Source organism: Nansenia antarctica (assembly GCF_963989245.1).
Source record: "Nansenia antarctica genome assembly, chromosome: 4".
NCBI lineage: Eukaryota > Metazoa > Chordata > Actinopteri > Argentiniformes > Microstomatidae > Nansenia > Nansenia antarctica.
The window spans coordinates 23550316-23566211 of record NC_137689.1 but is presented as its reverse complement, the minus strand read 5'-3'; the positions used below and the strand labels follow the sequence as shown (position 1 = coordinate 23566211).

Here is a 15896-nt window from a genome sequence, read left to right as displayed (position 1 = left end):
CAAATCAAAGCTAAACGCTGGGCCTTCTTAGTAGCAAAATCTTTAATAAGATCCTTGAAATCTAGTGATGAAGCCAACTTGCTGTGCTGCTGTCATTGTCCTTTGTTACTTCTTGCTCTTCTTCTTCTGCCTCTTTACCTCTTAATTTTTTAAAATGTTAATTAATTTTGCCATTTAGCAGACGCTTTTAATCCAAACAATTACGAATTACAGGGACATTCCCCCTGGAGTAACTGAAGGCTAAGTGCCTTACTCAAGGGCACACTAGTAGTGGTGTGGTTTCAGGCGGGATTTGAACTCGCAACCTTCCGATCACAAGTCCAACTCACTATCCACTACTAGACCACCACTACCCCCCCACCTCTGCTCTCCTCTCTGGCTGCCTTGCTTGAAGAGGGCCCTGGCATGGAGTATCCATAGGTACATAATTCATATGTCCTATAATACTATTAACATAATAACACATACATTACACCAGATTAGCTAACTTAAATGTTATCTAGCTAGCTAACAATATAAGATGCCAGTGTGGTCAATGTTATTGCAATTACTGGAAGAACTATTAACTAAATATGAATATTAGCTAATGTTGTATTCAAAGCTTGAATGGTAATGCAGCATACATTAAAATATTCAAAATCTGTTTGTTAACCCCAAACTCCTACTGCTCACCTCCTTCTCCTTCAACTGGGAGGTGCATCTGTGCATAACGTCATTAGCATGTAACATTATACTAGTTAGCTAGCTATAGCAAGAGTGCATAGCTGCTGGATACAAATTCACTGAACTCTAATAACCTATTTGGACCAAAATTGCCCTCATCTCATACATTTAACTGAAATTATACTGACAGTGCACTGTAAGTTAACTATACTTGAAGTTAATGTTAATTAGCTATAGCGAGCTAACTAGATCATCCACGCAGTGATTAGATCACTAAACCACTGTTTTTAGTGATTTTTTTTACTTTTCTCTTTTGAGACCCTGACTTTGGCTTTGCCTTTCACGACATCGTCCACGCACGCACACGTACATTTGATGCATTTCCAATCTGGCTGTCCTCCATCTGTCCCACACACATACTACAGCAGGACGTGTTGGTCATGGAAACCTTGTCAGAATATTTGCGGTAACGTTCCTCTCGTCTAGCAGCTCGCGTGCGGTGGACTGAACCATGCAGTGAATAAAGAGAGGAGTAAATCATAAGGCTTAATTTTGTTAAACATAGAGAAACAAAACTCCAGTTTGTTTCTTTTGTGACTTTTTTTAATACATAGAATTATAATTTGAATTCGGCTACATTAACGTCCTTATGATAATAATAATAATAATATTATTTATAAATATAATTTTATATATATATATATTTTATTTTTTTAAGATTCTCATGGGCCCCTGTCAGTGCTGGGCCCTTAGAATCGTCCTAACTTACCACCCCCTAGCGGCGCCCCTGTCTACAGCCAACAACAAGGGGAGGAAGGGCATTCAAGAATGCAAGTGAGACATGTTCCAACCATTAAAGTATACTCTAGGACTAGGTCTCCTGACTTATCAGCCTGTTCCTTCGCCCAACTGTCAGCTCTCGGCTAATGAGTCAATGTTGTGCTTACAACTCCCACCCGTCTGTACAAACAGTATGAGTGTTTATGACCGCTCAGGCAGCAAAGAAGTAGACACAGTAGATCTGAAGAGGGGTGTGTGTGATAATAGTGTGTGTTGGTTATCTTACAGAAACATTGCAGTGTTGCCCTATGGGAATTGTTCCTCGGAAATAATGTGGTACAGTTAAAATAATCATCACACTTTGTGCAATAATACATTGTAAATTGAGTTTTCATGTTCCACTCCTCTTAAATTATATTATTTGTCAACATTTACCCCCACAATCTATTTGAACAATGCTACTCTGCGACATGAGAATACAACATGGGACCAGTGCTGTAGCAGTTGCTACTGCTGTCTACAGCTCATGTAAGGGTTTATGTGGGGTCAGAAGAGGCATATGACTGGAGTTTGCTGCAGCTGTGAACCATGCAGCCCAGCTGAGAGCCCGAGGGGACACCCAGGGCCGCCCTTCTGTGGCCCCTACCCCCCTGCAGTGGTCCAACAGGCCAGCTGAGTCCCCATAGAGAAACTGGCCTAGACCACTCCTCAAAGAGGAGAAATGTCATCAATGTAACTGTGCTTAGAATTAAATACTGTATATATATATATACAATATGTACAATATATGGCAGTTTTATCCATCAGACGATCAGACTTGTCGCAGTTCTTCATAACCGTGTTGTGAGGTGAATCATCTCTTGATTTATCATCATACGAATTTCTCTTCAACATTTGGGTTCATAGTTAACGTGAAGATGTTTTATTTTTAGCGGTTGCTTTCTATTTGAGAGGTTATTATGCCTATTCATTTCCCCTGAGCTGAACCAGGGAGATTAGCGCAAAGCTTAACACCAGGCCTTCCAGGGAGCAGTGAATATTTCTCTAATCCATCACTCTTAGAAATGAGAAATTAAAGTTTATTAAAGTTCTTATCAATAATACATCGCCAAGATTTCGCAGGATGAGAAATACACTAAGCTACACAAATTGATTTTCATAATCTTTCCAGCCAAGGGTCAAGAGGTAATTTCTTTTTTCACTCAAAGATATACTTTAATAAACCTCTCCTGATAAGACACAGACAATAAAGCCGACAAGCAAAGTGGAGGGGAGGTGTATTAACTGTATCATGGATCTTATTGCTTTTAAGGAAAACCACACATAGGGTTTTGGAAGTGGCACAGAACGGGGCCATCGCTGCACCCATCTAAACTACTTAGATACTTCTAGCGCGAAAGCGTTTGATAATGCCTGGCGTCCTCCATCCATCTCTCTGGTGCGGCAGGGCTGGCCTGGGGTAATTGGGATATAGCCTTTCGTATTCAAGCAGTGTCCCACTGTTTATTATTGGAACAGTATTACGTGTGACAAAGACCCTGCTTGAAACATCACTCCAACTGAAGAAGCTTTTGTTCAAACACTGTTTATGTTGTTGTCTTAATCTACGTTTGTTACTTTCAACCAGAGCTCTCCTTAATCACTGTGATTTTTTAAAAAGTTATTTGAATTCTTATGTAACAATTAGCAAGCCGAACCACAGTTCCAATTAATCTTAATGGAAAAAATATTACAGAGGGAGTAATTAGCAAGCCCTTTTAGCTAAGTTTGTTCTTTGCTTTGCTTTGTTCTTTTATCTCAAATGAAAATTTGACTGACTGTATCTTTAATTAACAGGTTTAAAACATCACAGTGCGAAACTATCCTCATCGGATGCAGGATTACAATCACACCCGCCACATCCATCTATTCTCTCAATCATTAAGACTAGAGGCTACTCTCGCCCACACATCTTATCTACTGACTGTAGAGCCTGCACCGAGCCGAGTTGACTCCCTCACAGTCCCTCATTTTGACACTTTGCCCAGCAGGCAAGAAATGTGTTTTTAGTACACTCTGGACATACTGCACTGTGGGTTTAATCAAATAGAGCTTAGAGCACACTGTTGCATCCTGTATTGGCTGCCACTTCTCTCCCAGGCATGCAGGTGTGTTATGTAGAGCCTGACGGATACAGTATATCGGAGCACAGCATCAGCCAATATTGGCCTTTTACAGAAATACTATTCCTCCGATAATGCACATATAACCCTAACCCTAACCCCCCAATGATTATGTGCCAGCCTCACATTCCCAAATCATATGAAATCAGGGTAATTGGGGGGTTTCTGAATAAAATATGTACATATTAATCATTAATAAATCTAGTCAATTAGCACCATTAGCTAGCTAACTAAAGGACGTTGACTGAACAAGAGACTTATTCGGTATAAGGACTCATACAGTAATTATTTACCCATAATTTATTTATTTCACCAGTAAACATGGGCTGTCTTGGCTATCTTCTACCCATGAATTTCAGAGTTAGTTCAACATTGTTTTAACAAGCAGCTTTGGTGTGTATTCCAATTAACTACATCAGCATGAGCGGCACCAGATTTGTTTAGACTCTGGGAGTGGAACTTACCACCAAAAGTGCAAGGGTGCAACAGTATGTGCCACATTATGTTTTAAGACTGCTTTTTTTCACAGTGCATTTGTGAATGTTTTTGTAAATAAATCGACACAAACTGTGGTCAAACTTTGCCTACTCAACATTAAGAGCATCTTTTTGGTTTTCTTATAAAAACAAAAGTGCTCAAAAGGAGTTCTGTAATTGTGTTTTAAATTATTTCTACCCATCGACCTTTGTCCCCTTTGACCTTTGACCTTTGTCTTTGTCCCCATGTAGACCTTCCCCTGGTGAACCTGTCGGTGGAGCCACAGCCCATCCTGGAGGGAAACCTGGTGAGGTTCCACTGCTCCGCCAAGGCCAACCCACCCGTCATCCACTTCAGGTGAGATAGGGAGGGAGAGGGAGGGAGGAAGGGAGGGAGAGGGTGGGAGGGAGGGAGGAAGGGAGCGAGAGAGCGAGAGAGGGAGGGAGGGAGGAAGGGGGAGAGAGAGAGAGACATCCCAACGAGCTGTAAGGATCAATGCACAAGAGAGCCACGAGGCCAAAGTAATTGCATAGTGAATAAGAGCAGGTCGGGAATAATGCTGTTTTTGGGTGGAATAATTAATGACCTGTGTTATGTCCACAGAGTCCCTGGGCACCACACACACAGACACACACACACACACACACGTGCACACACACACACCCACACCGACACACACAAACATACACACACACATGCGTGCACACACACACTTCTTTTTAAAATTCAATTTCATATCCATAGGTATTCCATTGTCTCCCTGTGCCAGTCTCTCTGCTCTGCGTGCAGTGTGAAGACAGGAAACTTCCACATATGTTTCTCTTTGTCGTAGGCTGGGGCAGCTGGGTAGGCTGTTGTAGGGTGGGGCAGCTGGGTAGGCTGTTGTAGGGTGGGGCAGGTGGGTAGGCTGTTGTAGGGTGGGGCAGCTGGGTAGGCTGTTGTAGGGTGGGCAGCTGGGTAGGCTGTTGTAGGGTGGGGCAGCTGGGTAGGCTGTTGTAGGGTGGGGCAGGTGGGTAGGCTGTTGTAGGATGGGGCAGGTGGTTAGGCTGTTGTAGGGTGGGGCAGGTGGTTAGGCTGTTGTAGGGTGGGGCAGGTGGTTAGGCTGTTGTAGGGTGGGGCAGGTGGTTAGGCTGTTGTAGGGTGGGGCAGGTGGTTAGGCTGTTGTAGGGTGGGGCAGGTGGTTAGGCTGTTGTAGGCTGGGGCAGCTGGGTAGGCTGTTGTAGGGTGGGGCAGCTGGGTAGGCTGTTGTAGGGTGGGACAGCTGGGTAGGCTGTTGTAGGGTGGGGCAGCTGGGTAGGCTGTTGTAGGGTGGGGCAGCTGGGTAGGCTGTTGTAGGGTGGGGCAGCTGGGTAGGCTGTTGTAGGGTGGGGCAGCTGGGTAGGCTGTTGTAGGGTGGGGCAGCTGGGTAGGCTGTCGTAGGGTGGGGCAGGTGGTTAGGCTGTTGTAGGGTGGGGCAGGTGGTTAGGCTGTTGTAGGGTGGGGCAGGTGGTTAGGCTGTTGTAGGCTGGGGCAGCTGGGTAGGCTGTTGTAGGGTGGGGCAGCTGGGTAGGCTGTTGTAGGGTGGGGCGGCTGGGTAGGCTGTTGTAGGGTGGGGCAGGTGGTTAGGCTGTTGTAGGATGGGGCAGGTGGGTAGGCTGTTGAAGGGTGGGGCAGCTGGGTAGGCTGTTGTAGGGTGGGGCAGCTGGGTAGGCTGTTGTAGGGTGGGGCAGCTGGGTAGGCTGTTGTAGGGTGGGCAGCTGGGTAGTCTGTTGTAGGGTGGGGCAGCTGGGTAGGCTGTTGTAGGGTGGGGCAGCTGGGTAGGCTGTTGTAGGGTGGGCAGCTAGGTAGTCTGTTGTAGGGTGGGGCAGCTGGGTAGGCTGTTGTAGGGTGGGGCAGGTGGTTAGGCTGTTGTAAAAAGTATGTCAAACGTACCTGGCGTTCACCTTAGCCTGTAACTCCCTGCCGGCAGCTGGCATCTCATGGATTATAGATGGGCGTGAGGCCCTGAGACTGTGGAGACCCATCTCCGCCATCTGCCGGTGCCGAGGCAGGGGGGCGGGCCACCGCTTCTTGAGTGCATTAGCATGGCGGAGAGGGCAAACCCGCAGAGTGTGCCACAACACATACACGTCCCTGTGGTTTGTACACACTCTCCAGTCAGTGGGTCAGGGGGTACCAGGAGCACACGGAGGTTCGGGGCGGACTTGAGAGATCGGGTGCCAGAACAGATGTTGAGTGCAGAGAGAGAGAGAGAGAGAGAGAGAGAGAGAGAGAGAGAGAGAGAGAGAGAGAGAGAGAGAGAGAGAGAGAGAGAGATAACCCACGGTAACGAGTCTCTCTCAGGAGGGTTACAGCCTCCGTCTAGAAATTGAATGATTATGCAGCGACCGAGCTTGCAGTGTTCTGCTCCCCAGGATATTTCTCCCTAGGTTATACACTCCCCGGCCACTTCATTAGGTACACCTTGCTAGTACCTGGTTGGTATGTTGGTATGTTGCTGGAAACATTCCTCAGAGATTTTGGTCCATATTGACATTATATCATTTTCGCCCAGAGAACTACCGCTCACTGGATATTTTCTCACTTTCTGACCATTCTCTGTTACCCCTAGAGATGGTTGTGCGGAAAAATCCCAGTAGATCAGCACTTTCTGAAATACTCAAAATAGCCCGTCTGGCACCAACCCCCATGCCATACTATGTTGCTCAACATTCATACAATGTTAGTATAGTAGACATGATAGTCTGAGTATTTTCAAGGTATTTTCACTGCTCTTGGAAGGTTCGTTGTTAGCTGGCAGGAACCACAAGTAGTAGTGCGCTGTTATGGCAACTGTGGTGCAGCAGCTGGCACCCACCTCACCAAACTACTTTGGCCTGGTTTGCGAGAAGATCTCCCCTATAATTGAGAGTAATGAAAATATAGCATATTTATTATTCTGTTTGGCTCCCCTCTTGTGAATGTCACCCTGGTGTTTACATGTGATTAGACAGACTTCCTCTCTTTTTGTGGGCGAACAAACACGAGGAGGGGGTACGTGCCTGTGGTGATATCAAAGGCATACACATGCTTTTGCATTAGCACCGTTTGGACATTCAATGAAACAAAAGTGTGTATACGAAACAAAACCCGGCACATCCCCTTTGAGGGAAATTGGCCCGGCTGGACACATTTGCTGCCTAAACAACAATGCTTTGCTGGTAATAATAGAGTTTGACATGAAAGCTTTGCCTCATTAGTCATGATTGTGAATAGCTTTGTGTGTGTGTGTGTGTGTGTGTGTGTGTGTGTGTGTGCGTGTGTATGTTTATGCGTATGTGTATGTGTGTGCGTGTGTGTGTGTGTGTGTGTATGTGTGTGTTTATGCGTGTGTATGTGTGTGTGTCTGTGTCTGTGTCTGTGTGTGTGTGTGTGTGTGTGTGTGTGTGTGTGTGTGTGTGTGTGTGTCTGTGTGTGTGTGTGTGTGTGTGTGTGTGTGTGAGCGTGTGCGTGCGTGCGTGTGTATTTGTGTTTTTGTTGTTGTTCAGCTATTTAGTGACAATGTGGTTGTTTCACCTGCTTGTTGTCATGCTTGTAACACAGTGTGCCATTTGGAACCAGCTAAGTCAATAGATTACACCTCATCATTTATACCAATCCCATCCCAAGTCCTTGGTGGAAGGTCATGTATACAGTACAGGTAAATAATTGAAGTCATGTTGCTGTGTGCTGATAGAATCTCTAGTGAGTGCAAGGCCTCGCTCGGCTGATTCTGAAACATCTTTGAACTCATCCAAGTGTATCATACAAACCTCCTGCCGCTGAGTATACCTTTAAAGCGGTCGATATTTGAGGGAATCTTAGTCAACATCCTTGTGTAAACAAGCACTTTGTGGTCCCCAGGTGAACTGAGCTGTCCGTGGAGGGGGATCTTCATCATCCTGAGGAATTATGGGTAGAATGGGCAAGGAGCGTGGGATTGGCCACAGAGGCATAAGCATAAAAGTGTAAAAAGCTTGCGTACGTAGACAACCTTTACGCACACAACACACAACACACACAACACACACTATTCGGATTTGTAAAACGGTGCGCAAGTCCCACGCCTGTTTCCAATTAAAAATCACTATTTCTATAAATCAACTCTTTTTGTGCACGTGAACGAGCGTCTTGTTCCCCCCTTTTAACGCCCCTATAGTTGCCTATAAATGGTCAGTGAAACTTTCTGCGCAACAGTTCTGCGCAATGAACACATCACAACAATATGGAACTCACTTGTATAGCAGACTGCATCGAAAACAGAATCAGTTTAAACGTCTTTTTGTCCTACTGTTCACCTTATTGTTTATGATAATACATTTCATAAAATCCAAATATTGTTTAATAATTACAGATCCAATTAAATATGGTTCCCAATTAAACTTTACAACACATTTAAGGGGTTGTTTTGCAAAAACAGATATCTCCGTTTGTATTTATTATCCTAAATCATGTTTTTTCTTTTAGATTAGATTAGATTCAACCGTATTGTCATTGACAGAGTACAAGTACTAAGACAACGAAAGGCAGTTCATCATCTAATCAGATTGTGCATTGTGTGCATTGTGCAAATGCCATGTATGTATGGACATTGCAATCATTGGACTTATCGGGAACGTTACCGTTATGAAGACATTCATTACTGTGAAGTCAACGCGGACGGTGCCCGACTTGTCCAGTCTCACGCTACGTGCAATGAATATGAATGTAAAAGTCAATATATTTGCATGAATATGAATATGATATGTACAGCAACGATATATGTACAGTGTGATGCGTACAGGACAAGGGCGAATGTTTGTACAGTTAAGGAGTATATTTTGTGTGTGCACTCCTTCATATATAATACGTATGAGGCAATATTTCAATTCATTTTACACAATGGTATCCATTTCAAAGCATTTCTCCAGTTTCATCCTTCTGAGTCTCAGTTGCTCATTTCTCCAGTTTCTGTGCGTACACATGGGTCCCAGTGTGCGTGGAGGAGCACACATTTTCACGCCAAGTTGTTTGAAAAATTTCGTCAAAGTTGCGTATGCACACATTTTTGCATACGCAAGCTTTATAAATGAGGCCCCTGGAGAGGATGGAGAGAGATCAGAAATAAAAAATAAAAAACAACAACATGGGCTCCCCACTCGATTTCAAACCTCTCTCTATCTCTCTCTCCTCCACTCCTCCCTTTAAAGCTGCACATGGACAGGCTCGTTACTCACTGCCTTCTTAATGCCCTGTCAGCCGATGCACGCTATTGATCACCTGAGAGCTGCCCATTCCCGTCCTGAAATGAGGATGGTTCCTCCACAGCGTAAGTGCAGGATGCCATCAGTGTGAGAGCCTGGATGCTCTGGATGCTGTAGGAATGGCTACCTCTTATCACATAGGCTCCAGACCTCTCCTCTCCTCTCCTCTCCTCCCTCTCTGGAGACACTGGACCAAATGATTGCAGATTGATATCTAATCTTCCCGGCTATTTCACAGAGGTCTTTCATTCCAACTGAATTGGAAATGGGGAGGTCCAATGGGTAACGGGATTGAGATGCACTTTTATGTAGAAGACACCATGGGAAGCAAGAGGCTCCTCTTGTGTTGTGGAGAGATACAGACCCTGTTGTGGTGGTGAGTGGGGAGGACTTTTGAGCTAGAGTCTGCTGCTAGCAGTCAGATGGGGACAGGTGGCTGCCATGCAACAATTCATTTAAACGGCCCTGTGACTTCTACCACTGGCAGGCTGGCAGGCTGGGGTGGAGAGAATGGGGTCTGGCAGCTAACTCCATTAGCAACTGTTTGTTTCTGAGAAAGCTGAGAGGGAAAGGCGAAGAGGGAGATAGAAGGAGAGAGAAGGAGAGAAGGAGAGAGAGAGAGAGAGAGAGAGAGAGAGAGAGAGAGAGAGAGAGAGAGAGAGAGAGAGAGAGAGAAGAGAAAGAAAGTGGGGCAGGGAGAGGGAGAGAGGCGTGTGATTTGGTTTAGCTCAGAAATAAAGTACGCTTCTTATCCCCACAGGGGGCTCTGGTGTTGGCTGTCTCTGTCGTTGTTGTTGGGGCTTTTTGTTTTGAGCAAATTTGTCATCTCCGGTTTCCTCATTTGTCACTTCTGAGGTGTCTGATGAGAAGGACTCTTGTAGTGCGGGTTTAGCTTGGCTTGTCAGCCGTTTGCTGTGAACATGCAAGCACAAACCATTGTGTCTTTACGTGTGTGTGTGTATGGACATGAACTCATTTGATTGTTTGTTTTGAGCTACAGGGTCCCTTGGGAGGTGTCTGTATATATGTATATACTATATACTGTATATATATATATATATATATATATATATATATATATATATATATATATACGTATATATATGCCATTTAGCTGCCACTGTTATCCAAAGCGACTTACCAAGTGAGCTAAACCAAATACATACATTTTCAGTAAGGCCCCCAGTGGGAATCTAACCCCCAACCTAAGAGTTGTTAGCGCCATGCTCTACCAACTGAGTCACAGAGGACCACAGTCCTCCACAGTGTGTGTGTGTGTGTGTGTGTGTGTGTGTGTGTGTGCGTGTGTGTGTGTGTGTGTGTCTGTGTGTGCACGTATGTGTGCGTGCCTATGCATCCGTCTGTCTCTGTGTCTCCACCCAGCATTTAAATGTGACAGCATAAGATAACAGTCAACATGAAAAGTGTCAAACTCTCTATGGATTCCTTTGTGCCTGCTGTTATGTAGGGGTTACATGTTCAAAAGCAAATGTTCATACAGTATATATGCCATTGATTGCTTTTGAATAATTCAGAAGTGTCTCAAAAAGGAATAGGCGTCAGACATGTTGCACTATGCTATTTTGGTATTCAGAGGCTTGAGAGAGCAGACAAAAGCTCATTTGAATTGAGGAGGGCTACATTGACAGCATCATCCCTTTTGCATCCGTCCTTGCCTCTTTGGATCCCCGTGTTTTTTCGAGTGCCATTGTAAGACTGTGAAATAGTTTGGGATTCACATGAGATTTCATTTACTTGATCCCACCTCAGTGCTGTCACTTTTCAGTGTGTCTGCGAGCTGAAATATCTTTGCCGAAATGCGACGTTGTCAAGGCAGGGGCATCGGAGGTCTGCCTTGTGTGGCCTCCCTTCTGCATACAGCAATCCATCTTCGTCTTGTGGAAAAAAAACATTGCACAATGAATTGAAAGATGGTTGGAAAAGGGAATGTTTACGTAGATGTTGTTAGTATTGGATATATTCAATCACGGCAAAGGGATCAAGGGATATGCAAGTTTCAAATTTCAAAGTGCATATTAGACATTTTAATGTTTTTTTGGGGTGATACTGTACAATAGTCTGGTGCTTCACAAGATTATTGCACAATAATTCAAGCCAGAAAACGTTCATTTAGGTCAAAGTAGGTGTATTTTGAGCCATACATTCTATTTCCTTAGCTTTTCTTAGCTCCTACTCAAAAGATGTTCAAACCATGGAAAGAATGGTACTCTACTTCAGTGTCTTGTTGTGTTTTAAACATTTCACGAATCATATCTCTCTATGTGGATATTCATGGCAGCAGTTTTACCCTTGAGAGCAATTACACAATCATATGAATCATACCCTACTGTATGTGTATGTTTTGCTCTGATAAATAGCTTAGCATCATTTATCAGATTTATTCAAGCCTGGCCCTGTATATTCTCCTCTATCCATCCCCACCAATCCCCACAGGTCTGTCAATACAAACAATAGTTTGTTTTTTCAGTGCTTGATCTACCTATTACAGCCACTGCAGTGAGATAATGCTCGTACTAGTCAAGGTCCTTTGCTCAGGCAATTTATTTATGCCTCAGAGTAATGACTTGTACATTAAAGCAGGCGAATGACAAAGGGTGACACAGTAAGAGAACCTAACATTCAGACCTTTTTCTCCACCTCCCTACGATGAGTAGACTCCCTTTGTTGATGACAGAACATGATTATGTGTAACTGAGGAAAGAAATAATGCATTTACATTTACATTTCTGACATATAGCAGACACCCTTATCTAAAGCGATTTGTAACAAATACATTTGTAAGTGAATCATCTATCATGTGTCATTATAAGAAAAACAAATCTATGCTAGGACCAGGGGCCATTGACAGTCACAATGCTAGAAGAGGGAAGAATTACTTTTGTATTTATTTATTTTTTTTTACAGTAGAGCAACTGTATAGGGGGGGTAGTGGGGATGAAGAGGTCTTAAGGAGGGACAGTCAAGATGTAGCCTGAAGAGATGGGTCTTCAGTCTACGGCGGAAGCTGTAGCCGAGGCACTGAAGCCCTGGCAGAAGCCACCCTTTCATGCTAGGCAGAGCGCTAGACACAGACCAGCAGAGTCAATTGCTCTTGAATGAAACGTCTTTTCTGCGGCTTACAATGTATGAATGTATGTCTAATGGGTTGTTGGCACAGGGGATTCTGTAACTCATATGATGTTCTTTCTCTAATGTGATCGACATTCAGGTGGGCCAAAGGGGGCCATGTCATCAGGGAGGTGTCAGGTGACACCTATGAGGTCATCGTGGACCACTCGTTCTTCACTGAGCCAGTTTCCTGTGAGGTCACCAACACCCTAGGCAGCACCAACATCAGCAGGAATGTGGATGTCTACTGTGAGTCCTCCCATGGAGACATGTACCTACACTGTACAGATAGAAGATCATCTATAATCACACCTAGGAACGTGTAAATCACCTCCGTATTGGCAATGACAAAAGAATCAGACACATTTTTAAAATGTTGCTGCAAATAATGTATTTTTCAACTGAGATTAGCTACTGTACATACATTACCACACGGAGTTATAGTGTTTGCTTCCTTGATTATACTTTCTTTTTTATTTTGTTTCTTTTTTATTACTACTCGATCTTTTCAGTTTGTGAAGCGTCTTTGAGTGTCTAGAAGAGTTGACCTTAAGCATTCTGGGGGGGAAAGAACCCCTCTCTGTGCAGTGCACAATGAAAAAAGAACAGCTGACAACGAATGACCTTGTAAAGAACACTTCTACTCCTCCATGTTGTTCCAGTTGGACCCAGAATGGCGGCAGAGCCCCAGTCCCTCCAGGTGGACCAGGGGTCAGATGCAATCTTCAACTGTGCCTGGACCGGAAACCCCTCCCTCACCATTGTGTGGATGAAACGTGGCTCTGGAGTGGTATGAAGTTAGATATTATTAGCATCATATCTCACCTATTGCTTAGCAGAGAGAGAAGCACACTAGTTCTTACAAGCAGTACGCTGTTATGAGCCGTATAAATCTATTTATAACACCGCAGGGCTTTCTGAAATGATTCCTCTACGTAGAGTGCTGTATGATAGAGGAATAAGAAACAAGTAGTGGACCCTTAACTTTAATGTACTCCGAATAAATAAATAAATACATATACTGTATATATGTATTTAAGCGTTGGTTTGTTCACCCACTAATAGGGAACATAAGCTGGGTTTAGACCGTTGTGAGGCGGGTTAGTTTTACCCGACGTTACCCGCGTTATTGCAATAGTAATCCTGCTCAGTACGAGAGGAGCCGCAGGTTCAGACATTCGGTGTATGTCCTTGGCTGAGGAGCCAATGGTGCAGAGCTACCATCTGTGGGATTATGACTGAATGCCACCTGGTGTATCATAACCTCGCTATTAATAAAGTATTGTCATCAGAACATACATCTCACTCTGAAGAAAAGACTTCAGTCAAGTATAATACATTTCCAATAAATGTACCGTTATTGATTTATCTTGGGCCATAAACCTTTTTTTTTACAGGGTTGTTTCAGGCTTTCAGTCTGCTGTGTGAAATTTGTTTTCAAAGGTTTTTTAATCTCTTTCATAATGTGCCATACACAGAAGTGTGCCAGTGTACCTATGGCCTGAGTGGAGTACAGCTAGCAGCTTGAAAGATTTCAGACATAGGAACCCTGGCTACATTGTTGAGGTCAGAAGCTGTGTTTATGGGGTCCGATCCCGTTTGACCGTTGCCCCCTTCCCCTCACCACACAGGTGCTTAGCAACGAGAACATCCTGACACTGAAGGCGGTGAGGCAGGAGGATGCTGGGAAATACGTGTGTCGGGCTGTAGTCCCTCGAGTTGGAGCCGGTGAGAAAGAAGTATCGCTCACAGTGAATGGTAAATAACCTTGTGTGTGTGTGTGTGTGTGTGTGTGTGTGTGTGTGTGTGTGTGTGGCTTCACCTCTACTGAAAGTGAAATACTGTGGTGGCTGTATCAATGCTGGAATAGAGGACGGAAAGTCAAACAAAGAAGAGACTGGTTTTAGAATCAGTTATCCTAATTCATTGTAGCTGTTTAGAAGAGTACATTTATGCACCTGATTACACACAAGACAAACTTGTGGCAAACAGTTTTCTGTTGGGCCGTATTTCCATGGTAACGTGCCAGTCGATGCAAGGTTAGGGTAATGGGGTCATGTCTGTTAGAATTGTTACTGCTTTCAGAATTGACTCATCTTCAGAGTTCAACCAATTTTCTAAACACAAGATATTTTAAATAGTCTAAAAAGAAACAAATTCTGTCATTTGTTTATGTTTTTCAAGAATATTTAATTAAGATCATTGAACGTTGCTTCAAATAGCCTTTAGTGTTTACAGAAAAGGAAAATGCCATTAAAAGTGAAACATGCATTATCTTTACATCGATTTCAAACAGACTAAAATTGAGCCCTTATCTCAGCCCCGCAACAGCTGGCCAGCGCTAAATGAGAAGTTATTGCAACCTTTTTAACTAATCAATAAATAGTAAACAAAGACACACCACCGACAGTTGTTTAATACGCCTGAATACTCTGCAAGGTCAGGCAATCGATAGTGTGCGTATTGACTAACTCCTCTGTACCAGCAGAATTTCTTAAGCCGGCATATCATCATAAAATTCATGGCACAATATGCAGGGGTGGCAACAGCACTGAACAAAATGGCTGACTTTAAATTGTACTTTTTTTTTTCTACCTGCCATAGGGGTTCTCTTATTGTCTGCTCTCATTTTGAGTTTAACCAGTCAATGAAAAAGAGTTCTGGGGGCAAGTAGTCCAGTTTGATGAAAGCTTTCACCCTTGAGCCCATGAAGTGCAATACATAGCTGCAATAAGATGTTTGGGTTCTTATGATTTTTTTTGTCTTCTTGTGAAGGGAACTTATTCTCTCCTTGAGCTTCAGTAGTCAGAGTTCTTTGTGGCACTCAGAGGCAATGACATGTGCAGCTTCTGAAATGCGGGGGGATTTCGAGAGGAATGACTCCTGTAACTTAAAGTATTATCTCAATCTTTACAAAAACGGCATCTTCTGTCATTACCTCTGTAACTGCTACTTTCAGCCGAAATGCCTCCATTTCAAAAAGGAAAAAATGTGTTCTATTTCTGTCTGCTCCATATCTTTTATTGTTTTACTCTGCCCCATCGGGCGCCTTTTGTGGCGTTCAGTTTTCGTATTGATATCTTGTATCTCTTGTATTCTCAGACAGTATTGAATTTGACAGGCAAATGAGAGGCAATGTCGAATGAAAGCATAGAAAGTGAAAGCACTGATTCCAGCTCTCACTACCAGCTCTCAACCAGAGTCAGAAAAGGAACGCACGTGACACCTTCATAAGATCCATACTCCCCCACGCCCCACCCTCCCTCGCCGCCCTTCCTCCTCCACAGACTCAGGCTCTGCTCCTAGTCTGAGGCAGGGAGATAAAGCCATCTAATTATAGTAGTCATTTGTGCTTCTGTCCCTTGTCAGATGGCTGGGTTTCCCTAGCAGGACCCTGGGTGAAATGTTTCACTGGAGAAGCCTATGGCGCGGCAGTGAAGCCCCA

The 15896-nt window shown here is 43.9% G+C and overlaps 1 protein-coding gene across 1 annotated transcript in view; it reads left to right on the top strand.

Moving 5' to 3' along the window:
• The window catches only part of kirrel3a (kirre like nephrin family adhesion molecule 3a), a gene marked incomplete at both ends in the record, with an annotated part of 50705 nt that overhangs the window by 23959 nt on the left and 10850 nt on the right, over nt 1-15896 (top strand). The window contains 4 exons of the mRNA XM_080529269.1: nt 4334-4439; nt 12552-12700; nt 13114-13241; nt 14083-14209. Coding sequence (XP_080385395.1) covers nt 4334-4439; nt 12552-12700; nt 13114-13241; nt 14083-14209 — 510 coding nt within the window. The remainder of the gene's footprint in view (nt 1-4333; nt 4440-12551; nt 12701-13113; nt 13242-14082; nt 14210-15896) is intronic.